Source organism: Eucyclogobius newberryi, unplaced genomic scaffold, assembly GCF_026437365.1.
Source record: "Eucyclogobius newberryi isolate DKJ021-1_F unplaced genomic scaffold, fEucNew1.0.hap1 SCAF_20, whole genome shotgun sequence".
Taxonomy (NCBI): domain Eukaryota; kingdom Metazoa; phylum Chordata; class Actinopteri; order Gobiiformes; family Gobiidae; genus Eucyclogobius; species Eucyclogobius newberryi.
In genome coordinates, this window is record NW_027315835.1 from 11,474,974 (window position 1) to 11,495,716 (window position 20,743).

Sequence of the window (20,743 nt, forward strand, 5' to 3'; positions counted from 1 at the left end):
CTCTTTCTCTTTGTCTCTGCTCTCTCTCCATTTTGCTCTTTCTTTTATATCTCGTTTCCTCTCTCTCTCTTCCCATTCTTCAAATCTCCACTCTTTCTTCACCTTCTCTCTCCCTTTTCCTCTGTTATTCTCTTTCTTCCTCTTCTCTCTGCTCAAACTCCCGCCCTCTATTTACAAATTTTCTTGTCTTTCTACCTCTCATCCCCCTTTTTTCATGGAAGAAAGCAAAATGTATTTTTAGAGCACAATTCATACAAACGTAATTAAAAGCGCTTTGCAGACATTAAGATACATTCAAGATACAGTCAAATCATAATGCAAGAAAAATAAAAGCTTAAATAATCACATTACAGTCCATTCTAAAAGAGTAAATACAGATAAATCATCTCAGTCATGAGCAGAGCCAAACAGAACTGTTTTTAGCCTGTACTTGACCACTGGCAGTGTCTCACGACCTCGGGAAGATCGTTTTTCTCTTTCTCCACCTCTCATTCTCTTCCTCTCATTTCACATCTCTCTCTCCTCCTATTTTCCCCTCTCTTCATGCCTCTCTATTCATCTCCGTTCTCCTTCTCTCTCAGCTCTCTCCCTCTTCTCCCCCTTCTCTCTCTGATGGCAGCTAACTTGAGATCTTCTGACGGTCCAAGTCCTGGCACAAGTCTCATGCCCCAAAAACCCCTCGAGATTCATCAGTTTTGAGTCACTGCGTCACCAGTTGTCTTTTTGCATTTCTTACCTCTTCTCATGTCATATGACCCATTTAAACAAACTGTGAAAATAAAACTGGATATTGTCTACAGTACAGTCTAGTCATTCAGGAGAACCATGTAACTTCTGTGTGTTGTTTACCAGGAATGTTCCACAGTATGACATTACACACATACGTCTTACGTTTATTAGATTACAGTTTTTATTGCTCAAAAAGAACAACATGATTAGCGGATCAGATCTGATCTGTGACTTGGCCTAGAGGCATCACATGCTTGTCTCCATGGAGTACAATACATGTATAAACTATGGTTTTAAAATAGGAGACTGGTTGAAAAATTTATGGCATGTAAAACATATAGGACTAATATGAGCATATACTTATTAAACTGAAATAAATAAGATAAAAAAAGAAAAGGGAAATGTATGGGTTTATTTTTAAACTCTGTATAACATGTATTCTTTTGTATCATGTGCAGAGTTTATAGTGATGAAGTGACCCTGTCGTAGCCTATAGCTGCTCTCGTCTTGCGTTCATTTCCCTGGAGACATGTTTTCACAGTGTTACGGCCTTTTCATCCTTTAAGTTAGAAGCTGTGACAGCCCATTGACCCGGCTGCACTTTGCCTGGTCTTTCGTAATGTCATAATTATAAGAACTGTTCAATATTCTGGTTCATGTATTCTACAACTGTCTTAAACGTCTCTCGAGTGCAATGATTCAGAAATGTTCACACCAAGCGCCGGTTCTTTCTGATCTTTGACAAAAATGAACTATATGAGCCCCAATTTTACCTTTATGAATAGATAGATGTTTAAGTGTGGGAAGTGTACTCATATTAAGTGTGTGGTTGTACTTTGATGTTTGGTCCCTGAAGAAATGCTGGTAGAAATTCTGTTTGTAAATGGACTAATTAAGGAATTAACTTATTGGGTTGAATAAAAGACTAACTAAGCAAAACAACCATCAGAAGAAGCCCGTGTACGCACCCCATTGTTTGAGCACCACAGATATAAACTCTAATGTAGTTATTATTTCCCTTCTATTCCAAATAGGGACTCTCTCTTATTGATGAAATTTCTCCCGCCCATGGCATTTTAGCTTCAGAGCCTCATGCGCTTTATTGATTTAAGCAACTTTGTTTTTACCGTGGGCGGCTGCCGCTCGCTAGAAAGCCAACCTATTGAAATGACAAATGACAAATATTCTTAAAAGTCACAAATGAAGAATAATGAAGCTCTGTAATTTAGTCACACAAAAAGACACACATCTCAATATGTTCTAAATTGGAACTAAATTGCAATTGTAAAGGAGATATCTTTTCCTGTGACAGAAAATGAGACTTGGCCAAAAACTATTTGTACACGTTGATATGATTTTTATTCCCATTGCAGTAATGCAGTATTTGGGCAATGGCGTATACCGTACTTTGAATGTAGAGTTTTCAAAGTCTCCCCTGTGTCTGGGTGGATAACTTCAACTAAACCTAACACCTAAAACATGCTCCTGCACATGTCGTCATGCTATCCCAGCATTCACCAGTGAACTCCACACTGACAGGGATGGTGGTGCGGAATTCAGAAAGAAACTAACAAAAGAAACAGACTTTATCGAAGGTGTTTATTCACATTGAACAAATTTAGTCATGTGGGTGCAGGAATGCTATAGAATAATCATCCAGCTTAACCTAAACCTTGCTAAAGAGTGTTTAGTTAATATAATTTATGTCAGCTATTGTGCAGTTACGTATATTTAAAAAATTGTCTATTTGTTTTAGATATTTTTCTACCAGTCTTTATTTGTATTATTATTATTAAGCTACAACAGTGATATTGAGTTATTTCCCTTGATCATTCTGTAAGATCAATAAAGTAATATCTTTTCTTTATCCTAAAATCTCGACGCTCATAAAATGCCTCTAAAAATAACCCACTGTATTGAAGGTTTTGTTGATTGTTTCATCTTTCAACCTTAATATATTTATCTATTTTTTCTTACAGTGAAATCTGGTTATTTTTTCAGACTTTTGTTTTGTTTACTTGACAGTTCCGGCTTCTCACTCACATTCTTCTTCAGAGTGTCACTTCACTTGACGTGTCTTGTCAGCTGATTTACACACGTTTTGGCGTTGTCTGTAAAAAGGCCCCCTCGTCCCGGTTTATAGTCCAGTGGGCAGATTCCACATTTCAATTGCCTCCTTATTCCTGTGACAATATTCATTGTCCTCTGTCTGAAACAAGCGTGCCCACGTGACTATAAACCGGGAAGAAGGGGCCTTTTTACTCTCCCGCAGCTGGGATTGTGTCCTAAAGAGGTCTGACTGCTGATGGCGCTGTCGTCCTGCCTCTCCCGCTAAGGGATCATCTCAAAATGGGTTGAAGCTGAAAAGACTTCCTATTTTTCGTTTTGGGGGGGGTTGAACCTACATTTCGTCTTTTTGTTGCTTTGAAGCTTCAATACATCGTTGTGGCAGTCATTGTTTTGAAATGCTAAAAAACTGCAACGTGCATTAGGCCAACATTAGGCGGCGAGTGCATGCGCGGAGTACGTGGGTGTGTGTGAGGAGCGGGGCGGGTGCGTGCGCGGGTGCTACAGGGAGCGCACAGGGGAGCACTGCACGCCGTGGCCCGCGCAAGGGACAGGGCGGGCGTCGCAGTCGCCAACGCGGCTGGTGCAGAAAAGTTGGAAAAGCTTTTTTGCTGTAAGACGCGGCGCAGCAAATGATCAAGATATTATGCTCTAGTAACGTGCTACGCACTGACCGGAAGAAGGAAACAAAACAAACCCACATGAGGTTTCGGCCAATCACAGAAGACGTGAGATTCTCACTGAGACAAAAGCACGTGTCCTGCTTCTGTCATTCTGACGTCATGTCTAAGGTCTAAACTCAGGCAATTGACAATTACAGGTTTTGACAAGAAACATTAGTTTCTCACTCTCTCATCCTCTTGAGATCTCAATGTGGTCATCTCACAGTTTCGGTTGAATGGGATGTGCCGTAGGGCCCCTAGGGCCCGTGGACCATGTGGATTGAGTAAACAAACATGCGCGACAGGTGACAGGTGATTATTTGGAGAATTCATAACTTCTAAATATAAACTTACCAAAGGATGTTCAGGGATGTTCACTAGAGGTGAGCAGGGTCTATCAAGCTACTATCGTTTTATCAACGCGTAAAATTTTATGTGAAGCCAGTCTTAAGTCTTTTGGGGGGGAGGGGGTCCAGAGAGAGACGAAAAAAATTAAGTCTTTTCAGCTTCAACCCATTTTGAGATGATCCCTAAGAAGACAGCGCCAAAACCTGTGTAAACCAGCGGCGAAAACACATCACAGCAACATCAAGTGGCAGAAGCATGCGAGTGAGCAGTCGATCTGGTCTGAAAAAAGAACCTTCTTAAGGCTACCCCAAATAAATAGTCTGTTTGCTGTAACCCGAGTCAACATTTTTTAAGTGGGTCGGACGGTAGGCAAATTCTTATTTTTTTTACTTTGATGGCAAAAAAAAAAAGATCCAAATTTTGCAATTTTTTGACTCGGAGTGACCGTCAGGGGTCAGGGGTCAACAGTCAATGACGGAAAACGTCTATCAACCCGATCGGGAGACTAAATCTCACGATTTAAAATTTTTCAATCGACCTTTTGTACGTCGTTATCCTTTATTTTGGTAGCGAAGGCGAGCGGGGGAACATGCGGGGGACACGGGCGCCGCCATGTTTGTTGTGATGACGCTGCTGGGCATGTTTCAATCCCAGAATGCATTGCGTAAGACACCGTGATAGAGTGTGGCATGCATGGCATACATTTTTTTCAGTCAGCTAGTTTCACACTGGGTCAGTCAGGTTATGGCAAACAGACTTATTATTTTGCTCACCCTAATGAATAATGTTTTCAATATAATTCTTACTTTTTGCAGAATGACTGGGGAGGCCAGCGGACCCTGCAGAGGAAGTGGACCACGTTCCTCAAAGCACGGATGGTGTGTTCTGTCCCGGAGTACGAGCTCCATCTGAACGTCCTGCGCAGCGTCTTTGTGCTTCAGGACCGCGACCCTCAGAGCACCGTCTTCTTCGGCATCTTTGGCCTCGAATGGTGAGGAAAATAATGTATATAATATAAATTACGATGGATGACAAAAATGAAAATCTAAATACGTGTTTGATTCTCTTTGAATCAAGAGGTCCACAGACAATTCTGTTTGTAAAAGCATGTTTTGGAGAAGAGATCAGACTTTGTAGGAAGTTGAAGGAAGTAGTTGAAGTATTTTGGGTGTTAAATAAGAATTATTAAAGGTCTATATTGTTCTTGTTTAGGAAATTAATATCGTCATTTTAAATAGTTTTTTTAACAAGACTAAATTAAAAACTGTCAAAAACTGTGATTGACCAATACGAGAACAATAATCATAGCTGGGTGATATGAAGAAGATTATTTAGTCCTTTACCGTAATTGTTTAGTCATTAAATTGCAAAAATCTGTGAATATAGCTAGATTTGACAGATGGGGCAAAAGTGATGCAGCTTGAGAACATCTTGATTTTTTACAAACAAAAAAGGTTTTTCATAAAAAAAAAAAAAACACTTAATTTGTTGTTCCTGTGTCATTTTTATGCACTTCTCTGTAAAAAAAAAAACTCTTCTTCAAGTATGTTTTTTTTAGCATGTTTTTGAGATCAGATTAAACACAGTAAACAATTAGTCGTTTGTTAAATTAGTTGTGATTAATTTGGATAATAATAAAATAATATTATATATGATATGTATACAAATTACATTTTAAATTAGTTTTCTGTTTGATTAGAAACTGATATTTAAAGGGCAAGAAAAGATAAGATCTAGTTAAAGGTTAAGGTTATTATATTTTGGGAGTCTCCTGTAGCACAGCACAAGTATAATAAGAAATATTACATTTAATACCTTAAACAAGCAAAAGGTGAAGTGAAAATGAGCTTTGGAAAAATTAGAGCAGATTCGGATATAAACATTATTATTTTTTAAGTACATTCCTTCATATGTCATCATACAAACATTGATGTGCTTCTCTGCTCACTTTAGTTTAAGCTCCCGTTATAAATAGAAAATGCCATCTCTCTGATATGATGCTGACAGCGGGCAGTGGAACCACACCATTTTATTTATTTGTGTTTATGCTGATGCGCCGAGTCACGCTGCATAAAACTGTCCCAAAGGCTTTTTAGCTCCGATTTAGGGGATATAGCATTGCAACGGGTCACCAAAAATATCTATTTCCATCCCGCTGTGCCTTTTTTCAATTTCACACCTCCTCCCCACGATATTTAATCCCAGATTCATTTTTTGGTCCCATAATATGTGGCAAAACCATCTCCTCTGTCTCAGTTTTTACAGCTTACTGTGCTGGAAAACAGTGGTGAAGGTACTCAATTTTCTTATGCATGCAAATGTTTCTATAGTGGTCATTTTGTTAGCTCAAGATGGACTAGGAGAATGAATGAATGAAAAGACACTATGGATGGATGTGGTGTGTGTTGGTGATGGTCGAAGGGGCCGATGACACAGATTGGTTGCCTTGGTTCCATCAATCTATCCCAGGGCAGCTGTGGCTACAGAAGCTACCATCACCAGGTGTGGAGTGAATAAATAATGCATTGTAACTTGTCTTATTAAGTGATCAAAAAAGTGCTATATAATTCCAATGCTTTATTATTATTATTACAATAGCACGACGGCTGCGTGTATTGTATGAGTGTGAATTTAGAACAGTGGGATTTGAACCATCAACCACTGTTATTTGTGCTGTAAACACATCAAAACGATCAGATTCATGATTGGAATTGACTAACGAATACATTTAGTTATGACACTCAAACAGTTATGCCTACGTTTAACAGAAAATGAAAAAAAAAAAACTTAAAACAGTCAGAAATTAAAGGGTTTGTCTAGGATTTGAATTAGGAATAGGTTTGGCATTCAAATTTAAAACTTCAGGGTTCACACATGTCCCGGTTTGAGCTCAGACTGAGTCCTAATGTAGAACGGTTCTGGTCCTGGCCTAGTCCAGGCTTGATTGTGCAAGTATGAAACTAAAATCCCAGCTCTTGCCAAAAGGGTCCCTGCTCTAAATCTATAAAAGTACCTCATTGTGAAGTACATTAAATGAAACTGTCCTTGAGTAGAGTTGGGGTTTTACTTTGATTCAGTGCACGCCCGTGAGAGCAGTAATCACCACTGCTGTATGAGTAAAGGGCCTGTGGGGGTCTATTGCTCATTACCTTTGAATTACGCTTTCACCTGTGTCTAATTTTCCGCACTTGAATGGTTTTGAAAGCTCGGACGCACAATGCCCCTAAGTATGTGACAGGGAAAATCCTTTATGACTGATCTCACCTGTAGGGCTCGAGATTAAGACGTACTTTGGTCCAATTCTAAACGGTTTCAATGACAGCTCCCTTCTCCCCAAAGAGGTTCAGAAACCACAAAAGGGGTAAGTCTCTTTCTGACTCACAAGGACGAGGCGAATATTTCAAAAGGGCTGAAACAGAAGAGGCTTTTGTCATTCAATCTCTGTCAACTTATACGACAACTCCTTTTTTATAACTTACCATTTATAACAATTGTGCTTACAAACAGGCTTATCTTCTCCTGACTCTAAACATTCTGTATTTTAATTGAACAAAGGCTTGCCCAAATTTTAATCATACTGACAATTACTGCTCACATCAATTATTAAAAAGAATATTAAATTGTGTTTGGAATGATTTTTGCTTCATAAAACCTGGCGCAAAATCACTTTAATAAAGACATAATTGGAAGCCATTGATTATTTCTTCCCATTTCACTTTTTCTGTCTTTATTTTTCATTTATTGATATATCCACATTCGTTATTATCGCAGCAATAGCTATTCTTCCACCTTTTTTTGTTCTTTTACCCTTGGATCAACAGTGCTAAAGCTACATTTGTAGACGCCATTTGATGTTGCTATGGTAGTATTATTCCACCACAAATATTAGCGCGGCCTCTTCTCCTTTCATTGCTAATATCACCACTACAGCTAAAGCTCCATTTGAACTCCAGAAATGTGGGTCAATTGCTTTGTTGATAATTTGCCTGTTGCGCGCGCCATTAAAAAACATCCCCCCGGAGCAGCGTCTGGAGATAAAGGTAGCGTTATTACACACCTGTCACTGAATTTAGTAGTAGATTATTTTTTTTTGTCGGACGGATTTGAAGATGTGTCAAAATGGCTTCACGTGTTTTTTTGGAGCGGCATCACAAAAGAGCCTCTGGGATGTTCAGCTGTGTCGTTTCTGTCAGGTGCGAGAAATGCGATCCCTGATGCTGTCGCTCCAGTGTAAATGACTGACTTTGAGATTAATCATCAATCTCAACGTGTCCTTTTAGCATTCTGGTGCTGTCTTTAATTATAAAAGTATAGCAGAAAAGGTTTCAAAGATATTAATTTGGAGTAGACACTGTTTTTTTTTGTGTTTGAATACTTCCCGGACAAATGAGAGAGTACGCATTTCTAAAACAGACTGAGCAATCACAGAAACAAACAACCGTGAACGTAATTCAGAGAGATAATTTTAATAATACATTTGTTTTTTACACTGCTTTAGCAGACAGACAATGTTGCTTTACAAATTAATTCATTAGACACTGACTACACAACTTTAGTAGCATAAATGCCTGGGATAGACTAACAAATGTATGGCTGCCACCTACTACTACTACTACTACTACTACTACTACTACTACTACTACAACTACATACTCACATACATACCACATTTATTCATGGGGACCTTCGATATATAGGCAAAGGCTTTAACCGTTAAGCCACTGCCGACCAATTTATCTTGAGAAAGGTATTGAATCTAAAACTGACTAGAATGTGATATAAACTCTAATTGGGGAAGTTTAAGGAAGAAGGCAGAAGGAAGCTAATTGCCACGGAATACGAATGACGGTGCACTTAGTTACTTAGTTGTGTTGCCCCGCGGCCCCTGTGTTTCTACACTCTTGTAGTTTATGGGGTGACCACTAGAGGCGCTCCGGCACCACAGGGTATCTTATGACATCACTGCATTCCAGACTGCGTTCTCTGGCACCTGCACCACCGAGTGTCTTATGATGTCACCGCCGTTCTTTATGTACTTGTGAGCCTTAATAAAGCTACCGAAAGCACATCGTGTCATCTTTTTCCGTCCCTCCGAGTATCCATCCTGGCCTTAAGTAGTGCTCTGGCCGGCACTCCCGAACAGTGACTTCTACAAATCTGAACCAGCACCTTACAGTCCACCCACCACCGAACTTATTGCTCCAACCATAGTAATTTAATTCATGTGCATTGTTAAAGAAGTGCAGATTGCATATATGTCGGTGCTGTTTACTGTATTTGTTTGTGTTTCAGGAAGAATATCAAGGCGTCGGCCGTGTGTCAGTTCGCTTTCTCAGACGTACAGAGGGTGTTTGAGGGGCCCTACATGGAGGTGCAGGACTCAAAGTGGAGGGAGTACACGGGGAAAGTCCCAGAGCCCAGGCCCGGATCTGTAAGTCAAATGTCTCCTAGACCATGTCACTGTTTTGGGACAGACAATATAATATAGTACTGTATGCCTCATCTTTGTCCGACCAGATCGAAGTAATAGGTGCTGGTCCTCTTATGTCATCATAAAGTAATCAGATATTTAACTTCTGACAATGTAGCAATGACAGATTATGTATTAAAATTGCACAAATAAATACTTGACAGTTGTTACAGCCTGTAATAACTGTACAATACGCGTCTGAAGCAGCCCCGCCTCTGTGTGGAGTGGGCTCCGGCTTCTCACCAATTACAAGCCCAGAGTCCTCCTTCCGCAGACGACAGAAAACTGGCCCAGCAACCCCCTCCCCCACTGGGGCCACCTCTGCCAACCCATCCCCGGTCCCTCCCATCTCCCCCACCACTCTCACAGTTCAGGAACAGGATGTGTGCAGACTATTTCGGAAATCCAACCCTCGAAAAGCTGCTGGACCAGACGGTGTCACCCCGGCCACATTAAGACACTGCGCAGGCGAGCTGGCCCCTGTCTTCACTGGCATTTTTAACACCTCCCTGGAGTCATGCCATATCGCAGCCTGCTTCAAGTCGTTCATCATTGTCCCTGTCCCTATGAAGCCCCGGATCACTGGACTTAATGACTACAGACCTGTGGCGCTGACGACTGTAGTTATGAAGTCATTTGAGCGCCTGGTCCTGCCCCACCTCAAGTCCTTCACCTCCCCCTGCTGGACCCCCTGCAGTTTGCCTACAGAGTCAACAGGTCTGTGGTGCAGTTCTACACGGCCATCATTGAGTCCATTGTCAACTCCTCCATCACCGTGTGGTACGCTGGAGCCACAGCCAGGGACAAACAGAGACTACAGCGCATTGTGCGCTCTGCTGAGAAGGTGATCGGCCGCAAACTTCCATCTCTGCAGGACCTGTACGTTTCCAGGGATCTCGGACGTGCAGGTCGGATCACAGCCGACCCTTCTCACCCTGGACATGGACTTTTTGAGTCACTCCCCTCAGGCAGGAGGCCACTCCCCTCAGGCAGGAGGCTACGATCCATTCGGACCAGAACCTCCCGCCACAAGAACAGTTTCTTTCCCTCTGCTGTTGGACTCATGAACACTTCTTAAACACTTCACGTCACTTTAACCATACTTTAATCACTCACTGCACTGTTCACTTTCCGCACTACATCAGTATATCTGTACAACAGTAAATTTGTTGTTAATATTAAGCCTATTTTTTATTTTATTCTAATATTATTTTTTGTCTGATAGCTTATTGTTATGACTTATTCATTGTTCGTTGTTTTATTGTTTTGTGTTGCATCGAACCACCAAGACAAGTTCCTATGTTTTTGAATTTAGTTCATTGACAATGGCAATAAACCTATTCTGATTCTGATTCTGTAAATGAGGTACGTGAGCACAACAAGTTGCTATAAAATACAGTATTATCAAACTGTTACTTGTGATTCATATCTCAAAAGTGGTTTCATTCAGAGATCTTATATTATGTTATGCATTTATTTGAATGTTGCACTGCATAATATTTATTAATCAACACATAATTTCAGATGGATTACTTTTTATTGGAACCAGTCTTTAAGCGTCACACTGTTATAATTTATTAAACACTTCGATAAATTAATAATATTTCTCTTTTTAAGTGTTACTAAACTCATAATATATGCATGTAGATTGCTCTTTTATGTCCTGATGTTCTAAACGGACCCCATATAGTACTGTACATCAATTGAAATCAGATGACAAACAGATCATAACAACTATCCATCCATTCCCACAGCAAAACCACTTTATTTCTGCTTCTCTTTTTTCCATTTCCAGTGTATAACGGACATCCACAGGTCCCTCAACATAAACTCCTCTCGCGACCTCCCCGACAACGTCCTCACCTTCGCCCGCAGACACCCGCTCATGGCCAACCAGATCCACCCGATCAGCGCTCGCCCTCTGCTTTTCAAAAGAAGTGTCAACTACGTCAAGATCGCCGTGCACAAGGAGCGCGCGCTGGATGGAAATGTTTATACAGTTCTGTTTTTGGGCACTGGTGAGTCCAATATGTTTGTGTAATAAAGTCTGATTGACCTCATATCTGCAGACAAGGCAAATATAAAGTTCAATGGTGTTTTTCAGATGACGGATGGCTGCATCGGGCTGTAAACATTGACGGGGAAATGCATATCATAGAGGAACTGCAGCTGTTTGATAGACCCCAGCCCGTAGAGAGCATGGTGATATCAACCACACTGGTGGGTTCATTTAATTTCATATGACAAATTTATATTTGTTTATTGGAAAACTGACAGCTATTTTCTGAGTTTGCCATTTTCTTTATTTTCTTTTTTAGATTTAATTGCCCGTAAGCTTTATTAGTCAGGAAAGATATGGGGGATGAGAGCGGGGAGGACATTCAGTATATTGTCGGAGTCTGCGGCCGGCTGCACATGGAGCCTGGCGTACGTGTGCTGTGCCTTAACCACTTGACCACCGGGCAGCACGAGTTTGACATTTTCTACTTGGCTGACATTTGTATTTGTATAAGCCTACAGTAGAAATTGTCATAACGTAGCCTAAATAATACAAGTTGAATCTTTTTGTTGTTGTCACGGTAGGACAAGGAATCAATATATAATTTGAAACCTGAAATGCATCAATTACAGTAAAAGGATTCAGTTAAAAGCACTAAAACTGTAATAATCTCTGGCCAAACTTAAAATTACACATAAATCAGTCTAATGGTGCGATCACTCTTGTCCTGGTTTGTTCCTGGGTTGATCTCAGTTGAGTCTTGAATTACCTGGAGTTGCCAGCAACCAAACCAGCACAGGAGCGTCTGAAAAACCGCCCAAAACATCCGGAACGTCCAGTGCGGCTGTATTTTCTTCTGTCTTTATGAAAGTATCTCCTCTGGCGACGCACACCTGTCCCTCTTCGCTGTCATTCACCAACAGAAGCTCCACAGAGCCCAGATGCCTGTGGACATTAGAATTTGTCACTGAAATTTCTGACTTTTATTAGGTTTATTCTAAAATTTGAAAATTTGACATGAAAAATTGCTCTGGCCAAACCAACGGACAATATATTTGACCCCTGGCAGCTCTCAAAAAGCCGCCCAATTCCACGAGAAAACCACAGACCTGGCAACACTGGGTCCAGCCAAGGTTTAGTTACATTCGGCCTAGTCCCAGTTTAGTCCCAATTTTGATATGGAGTGTTAAGTGTCTTTTTAGTAGCTTGAAACCTACAGAGTTACACAGAAACAGTCCATAGGTGTATTTACAATTTATTCTAAATTAGCAGTTATTCTAATTTACTGGTTTTATTTCTATTGTGTGTTGGACCTTTGTTGTTGAGACAGATTGACTGTATGATAATAAAATAGTGTATTCTTGTGTTAGATATGACCTGTTAACCCTGTTAGACCCTCACAATCCACCTGTAAAAGGTTGGGGTTCATTTCTTTCAATAGGGAATCGAAAATCCAGCTAAATTCACATCAAAAGTCATGCTCAAGCAGAAATAATAGTCTAAAAATAAATTATCTAAATAGTTCCTTCAACCACAGTCTAAGTACATGCAACACTTTGTATTTGTGTTTAGAGCAAACTGTAAAAAAGAAATGTTTGTATGTATTTGTGAGACAATAGTTGTGTCATAAAACATTTGCTGCTTGTTGCTCGTGTCTTTTGCAGAGGAGTATCTATGTGGGCTCAGACTCTGGCGTGGTGCAGATCCCGATGTCCTGGTGTAGGAGGTACACGTCATGTTACGACTGCGTTTTTGCCAGGGACCCGTTCTGCGCCTGGGACGGGAGGGTCTGCGTGGAGATCGTGTCACGGTCACAAAGGTAAGAACCGAGGCTGTATATAATGTTTGTACGATCATGTCACTGACTGCAACAGATAAGATAAGATATAGCCTTTTGTGGAGATTAAAGTAGCAACTCAAAAATACCCATTCAAAGCTAACCGTAATGCCATAATTAAGACATTAAATTAAAAAACATTCTTTGCACCTCTAAGCAGTCCAAACCGATGAAATCCAGACTAAATTGTGTACAATAAGTAAATGATAATGTGCCATTGATTTGACATCTTATCTATTTATATAACAACTTATGGGTATTTAAAGTAACAACTCAAAAATACCCATTCAAAGCTTAAAGGTGCACTAACTTTTCTAGTGGAGGGTCTGCCACCTGCTTGTCTCCATGGAGTTGTTATTGCTTTGACTGGAATATCCCACAGTATGGCATTAAGTTTATCCATCTAACATGGATACGTGTAATGCCATAATTTTGAACATTCTTGGCACCTCTAAGCTGTCCAAACCAATGAAATTCAGACTAAATTATGTACAATAACTAAATGATACAGTGGCATGTGATTTGGCATCTTATCTATTTATATAACAACTTATACTTTAGTCTATTTGATACCAATATAAGATTTTGAACCAATGTCATTTCATTTCAATCTGCTCTGGCGGTATCATTACATTTTGATTTACTCTGTGTGTTTGTTTTAGTCGAGTTTGATTTAACGCTTGTTTATTTTTTTTTTGCATGTCAAAGGACTATTCAAGGTTACAGGTCATATTACATATTACACATCACAAATTTGAACTTCATCATCGTCCATATGATTAGTTTTCCAATGCTGCACAACTCTACTAAAGTCATCTTAATTACATAAATCGAAAAGACCAAAAATAACATTTCAGAGCCAGATGGTGCGACATCTCCAAGAGGCAGAGGTAAATAAAAAGATAAACAGAAGAGCCAAACTTGCTCTGTCTGTACACTTGAGCCGCAGAGATTTATTTAGCGTGACACTATATGAAGATGCATTGTTTTATCAGGGATCACAGCTTGTTCTTTTGAAATATCATTCAACATACAAGACACAGCTGTTCATTTCAGCACTTTATGTAGTATTTTCACAAGTTTCTTAATTCACATTTCAATTCCACTTCTACTACTTTAAAAATAATAACACAATGCAACAATAGACAGTTGAATAAATGTTTTTAGAAGACAACGATACCAGTGTTTTTAGGTTTATACTTGGCTTTTCTTGGCTTTTCCCCAGTTTAGTCATGATCTTGTTTAGTCTTTGTGTTTGTACAATTAAATTCCATTACATTTTCAGGAAAAAATAAATGAATATGAATAGTATTAGGTATTTTAGAACTTAATGTTGTACAATTAAAATCATGAAAGTATAAACGTTAAATATACCACAAGTATTTACATTAAACGTCTACTTAAATTCATATTTTACTTCTAAAACTGTACAGCTCTAAATCTCACAAGAAATAAATGAGACCTTTTTAATTTTTATATCATCGTCACAAAAAAGGGATTTATGTGTCTGACCCAGTGTATATTTTTATATTACACGACCTTTTGCTCTGCGATTAATATTTCTCCCTTGCTCATCTTTAGTGAAAGCTACTGAAATATTTATACAACTCGTGCCCCTTCCAACTGCATATCTAAAGGTCTATGTAAAAAGCTTGGAGGGGGAAATGAAAAGTGAATTTGAAATCACTCGTTCTATTTTGTGAGCGTACTCGAGCGGAACAAAGGCCAAAATTGCAAGTATTAAGATGGCAAAGAGACAATCCTCCATATGAGCAGCTCTTTCAAAAGTACGCAGATTGCATATTTTAGTACCAGCAATGGATGGAAGAATAAATCAAAATATGGCTGTTTGTTTCCTCAACTTCTCTTTCTCAAACCCAGACACTTTTGTCATTTGTATTATTTTTACTTGTAGATGTGAAGCAGATAGCAGTTAAAATGAGGGTAAAACCAAACAAGGACAATTAAATACTGTGAATATTGAGCCAACTAAATATTTTAAAATATATACAAGCTAATCCTCCATGGGAAAATCGAATCATTCAACCGCAACAACAAATTACTATAAAGTTTGCCTTATAAAGCTGAGGTACCTGATGTTCAAACAGCGAAAGGAGGATATTTAAATGTATCTAATTGGTTCTTTACCCTCACAAACCCTTTGGCACGTCGCTAGTATTCACATTTTTATTTTTTGCATAGCTTTAAAACATTTTTTCAGGCCGCAGAGCAACGCAAAAACAATCTCATCTCAAAGAGTTCTATAATGACGACGCACATGGCTCTTTCTGCAGAGTGTGATCAATAGTCTGCTTTGAAATATACTCTATTCAGGGACAAAATGACTCATTTACAAGAATAAAGTCGTGTCGTCCATCATTACTCATACCGGAAATGAAGTCAAGTAGCATTAAAAACTATTAAAAAACTCCATTAATGGTTCTACCGGTGCTAGTACTCCATGTGTTTTCAGCCAAGTAAACATACTACAGAACACATTAAGACGAATCCAGTAATGTAAAGTGGTCAAATGAACTCTTTACAGACCACAACAACTCTGGGTTTCATTGATTGATTGATTCTACAATATTAATCGATTACAGAATGCAAGTGTATATTTCCTCTCACGCATTATACTGTTGTGCACTGTCCTCGTACACATAAAACCATGTCATACAATGTAATTAGACGTATAAATACATGCAGCAGAGTAAAAGTACACACAACAAAGCATGTTTTAGAAATGGCTTGTGTCTGGAGAATGTAAGCAGACTTTGACCGCTCTTGAATGCTGTTTTTTACACTTTAAACTTCCCGACATGCCGTCTGCTCTCTGACACAAACACAGGCTTTGTTATATTCCCTTTAAGTTACGTGTGTTTAATATTTCGTTATTTTGAAAAAGTGTTACCAAGCCACTCTAGTAAACGTCCAAACTTTATGCTCTTCTTTTCATTCTTTCCGCATGAGCGACCTGGAGCCATCTTAATCTTCATTATAGTAGCAGACACAACAGGCTCTCTCTCCTGTGGACCTGTTCTGCATCAGTGTAATAGAAGACTACGCAATTTATGTCCTTGCACTTTTTATTATGATAATGTTCTTTTAAAGACGGGAGAACACTGAGTGCACTCATCTGCATGCGCAAAAGGAGGCAGAAATGGCTTAGTTTAATAGGGGCTGTAAAAGGAAAATGTGTTATGTGCGTTTTTAAAAGATTAATGTATAGAGAAAGAGCACGCTTTGACGAGGACAGTGTGACAAAGCTACAATTTTAACATTCAGATATCTTATAGTTTAGTGTTTCGTTGTAAAAAATGCATAATGGAGCAGAAAGTCAGTGATTAGAGTCTTTGCTCACCAACCCAAAGTTTAATTCTGGCTCTGACCAGTGCATTCTGTTGTTATGTCCTTGTGCAAGACACTTAATTCACCTTTCTCATGTGTGAATGTCGAACCTTAACCATAACCTTTACCCAAGGGCAGCTGTGGATATAATAGTAAAGTGACATTGAGCATCTGAAAAAGTACGGTGACTAATATTTGATTGTATAGATAAATCAAACTTTTAAAAATTTGGATTTCGCAAAAGAAAGTATTGAGTTGAAGTGCCCATTTGAAATTTGAGATTAACTGAATCTTTGTAGTTTGAATTTTGGCCAATAGTAATAAATTGCTTATGGATTTTAATATGATTATTTGGCAGGAAAAAAGCTGACCATCGACTCTTATTGTAATATATTACACACTTTTGCCAAAAATGTCATTTGAAACCACATATGAATTGTCCTTTTGCAGGTCAAACTTAACCCAGGACATTCTGAAAGGAGCGAGAGGCTGCAAGGACAACTCAGGGAAAGGTATGTACCACAAAATACTACTACTACTATTACTTTGTGTTATTATTACCTCTGCTTCTACTACTTCAACTGATACTAGTACTACATTACTTTCAGTACTACCTAGGCCTGTCACAATCACGCATTTTAATAGGAAAATATTGAAACTACTTTATGCTGCTCATGTGGTAATCCGTAAACCCCAGTAAACCATTTTCCAAAGGAAACATATTGTAAAACCCATGAGCTGAAATAAAAAAAAAGAGCAGAATGAAAACTTAACCTGTTAAGTTTTTTGCTCCCATTTAATCTAATATAGAAAATATATGTTTTTAAGATACACAGACATGCTATTTATAGCTGGAAAGCTATTTCACAAAACCTTTATTACATTCATTTCATGCCACAGTGGTTGATTCAGTTTTGTTGCAAAAAATTTTAATTTCAAGAATACAAACATACTCCTAAAAGGTAATTTCTAAAAAAGAAGCAAATTATGATTTTAATTAATCCTAATTCTTAAAAAAAAAAAAAAAAAAAAGACCCATTCTCTGACCTTTCATTGTGAATAAACCCTAAAACGCTCACTCATTAGCTTTACCACTTTTTGGCACTATTTTTCTGCTGAAAAAATAAATCCAAAGAGGATGGGTGAAAATATGTGGCCTTAACAGATTCAGTTACAGTACGTAAGTTAGTTAGTATGTTGTTATAAGCTATGTTATCAGTTGTAAATTATTCAACCCTCTAAAGCTGAAATTTGAATGTATTCCAAAAAAATAATCAGACATTTTCTGTTAGTTACGATAAACATTGAGCCTCCAAAAATATGAAGTTACTATTGCGTCAGGCCTAGTACTCCTACTAATACTACTACTGCGACTAAAACCACTATCACTAATACACCAGCCTCATGCTCGGTCTAGTACTTCTTCTACTCACCTGACACACAGATTAGAGGATGACAAAGCTGGCCGCTCTGCTTCGCTCTCCTTTCAAACTTCAACTTTAATAGCCATTACGGGGTTTGATTATTCGGATCCTCGCCCTTCCCCCCAGTCCCAGGGCGCACTTCTAATCAGCTCTTCTCTTGCTGCCGGGGTCATGTGGTCAGGTGCATTGCAGTCGTTGCTACTTCCTGTGGCTCGTGAAAAGTAAGCTGTTTATGTACTCAACTTTTAATATAGTGGTACATTAATATCGTTTTTTTTTTCATCGCAAAGTCTCATTCTTTCAGCGGGTATATCAGAAACGGACACTAGCGTTGGCTGTTTTGCGCTGCAGTGGTGTGGTGGGTCACGCTTTCTGCCATCTCAGCAAATAGAGGTCATCTGATGTAGGCACGCGCCGACATCTACTGCGGACACGGACGTTCGGAGACAGACAGCCCTTTCACTGCCTTCACAACAGAAGCAGTGTTATTTTACACAGCGCTTCATCAGAGTTTTGTCTATGTTTAATTTACGAGGATAGTTCAGACATGGGCATTCGTTTGACTAAAGCCAACTGCATTTGTCAAATAGATAAGAAAATGTGTTTACATTTTGGACATAAATGATGCTCTTCTGAAAACACAGGTAGAAATAGTCACTATTAGTCAAAACGCATATTGAAAATCAAATCAAGGAGACCAAAAATGTGCCAAATTGTAGGAAATTATGACCAAGATTTAGCACTGTGATGGTAAAATATGTGATCTATCAAAATTCCTGTGATATTTATTTTTTTTGGCAGATGAAAATCCATGTTTACTGCCTTAGCTGACTTTTTTTTCAATAAATTCTCCAGATGGTGTAAAAGAAAAATAGTATGAATATAAAACGCTATTTTAGGGATGTTGTTTTTCAAAATGACAAAACAGTTAAAGGCAAAGCTGGAACTGAACTCAAAATCAGGCTAATCCTCCATCTACATGTCTATCCATCTACAACAATTACAACATTCAGACTAATGTCATTTTGTCATCTTAATAGTTGTCCACCGACGTCGCTCAGTCTTGTCCGGCGACGACGTCCTCCTCCAGTGCGAGTTACGCTCCAACTTGGCCACGCCGCGCTGGACCATCAACGGGAAGGACCTGCAGGGCTACGGGCTGAGCTCCGGGTACCGCATCGGCACCGACGGCCTCCTCATCATCGGCGCCCGCTCGAGGCAGAGTGGCTCCTACCGCTGCTTTGCCGTGGAAAACGCCGTTTCAGTTTTGGTTTATTTATACACCGTGCGAGTACATACGGATTCGAGTTTACCGACGGAGCCGACGGCGACTCCCGAACCTACCAGCGCGAGCCCGACCGATTCGACCACCGCAGCTGCGACGGAGCAACCGCTTCCTTCACCTCCTGCTCCGTCCGCGCCCGAATACCAGGCGTATAGACACATGGAGGTCGTTTACATATCTTTAGTGGCGGTTCTTGGAGGATTGTGTCTCGTATTGACCGTGGTCCTGCTCTACGTCAGCTTTTGTACTGGACAGGGTTCAAGGGATCGGAAGTTCTCCCACCAAGGGCTGCAGGTCTTGGGCGAAACGGACCGGAGGCTCAGCACCCACCTGGAACTACGGACAATTTCGAGCCACTGGAACGGACACCGCGGGCGCTGTTCAATATCGATGCCGACTTTTGACGACATGGGGGACAGTTTCATGCAGATCATGCCGGATTGTCCTTTATCGCCGTCGCGGACGCCCCCGCCAGCCCCGCCGCTCCCCATGCCGCCACCGCTGCCCGACATGGATTACGCCAACGGGCTGTCGGCCACCCTGCCGAACGTTTTAAGGAAAATGAATGGGAATAGCTACGTTCTTCTCAGGCAGGCGGATCCAGAGGGCGTGTCGCCGCTGTATCACTCGTTCACAGAGGAGCTGAACAGGATTTTGGAGCAGAGGAAACACTCACAGCTGGACCTGCAGCCGGACGAGAGCTCTATCTGAAGAAAACGCCGCGCTCCTCATCCATAAACAGTGGAATAAACGTGTAAAGCTGCTTTTTAAGTGTGTGAACCCGATGAAACTCATTTCTAGTATCGACAGTTTTGTCACCTGGTCTTAGAAGTTACTGAAGATTTTGGAGGTGGATGCTACCTCAGCGAAGAGCCTTGAAGAGTTTGAATGGCACATCGTGAAAAGACTATAATGATGTATTTTTGAGACTTTTATGGACAATTTTTGAGAATTTTATTGTACAATTAACACCATACAGGCATAACATTAGAGCCACTGATAAAAACAAAAAAAAAGAGATTAACTCGTCATTAAGGCGCTTTTATTATTGCATAGATTTGGCCTTAGAAAATGGGTTTATTTGAAGTTAAAAAAAAGAAGCTAAATCATAAATATTTGAGTGAGTGAAGCTAAATTGTGATGGTAAGACAAGTGGGTCAGAATATTCCCGGACCTCTTTAATTTAAATGCTGAAGCTGTTAAAGATGCAAGTTGACTATGAATCTTTTCTGATGAAGGGTCCGCCACCTGCCTAATGTTATTGCTCGGTAGCTTCTACTGTTAAATGGTTTGTGCCACCAAAACGTTTATTCCCAGCACAAATAATTAACACAACTGATTTTGCTGAGATAGTTTGTCTTTTATGGAATTTATTCACAAGATACTAATTAGTTTTGAGGTTCTAGATTCGACAGTCTATACTTGCTCATCATAATTGCTTCCTGAATAAACTGCATTGATGTCATGTGGTCTTAATGTTGTGCCTGATTGGTGAATTCAGTATTTAATATTCAGCTCTTTTAACATGAGCTGAAAAGGCCGTCGTTCATTGGCTTGCACTTAAATAGATGCTG

General features: G+C 39.7%; 1 protein-coding gene across 1 annotated transcript in view; it reads left to right on the plus strand.

The window, feature by feature from the left end:
* Positions 1-19,887, plus strand: part of sema4gb (sema domain, immunoglobulin domain (Ig), transmembrane domain (TM) and short cytoplasmic domain, (semaphorin) 4Gb) — a 58,977-nt gene extending 39,090 nt beyond the window's left edge. The window contains exons 9-15 of the mRNA XM_072456951.1: positions 4,622-4,797; positions 9,099-9,237; positions 11,072-11,294; positions 11,381-11,496; positions 12,940-13,094; positions 16,911-16,972; positions 18,925-19,887. Coding sequence (XP_072313052.1) covers positions 4,622-4,797; positions 9,099-9,237; positions 11,072-11,294; positions 11,381-11,496; positions 12,940-13,094; positions 16,911-16,972; positions 18,925-19,880 — 1,827 coding nt within the window. The 3' untranslated portion in view covers positions 19,881-19,887. The remainder of the gene's footprint in view (positions 1-4,621; positions 4,798-9,098; positions 9,238-11,071; positions 11,295-11,380; positions 11,497-12,939; positions 13,095-16,910; positions 16,973-18,924) is intronic.
* The last annotated feature ends 856 nt before the right edge of the window (positions 19,888-20,743 follow it).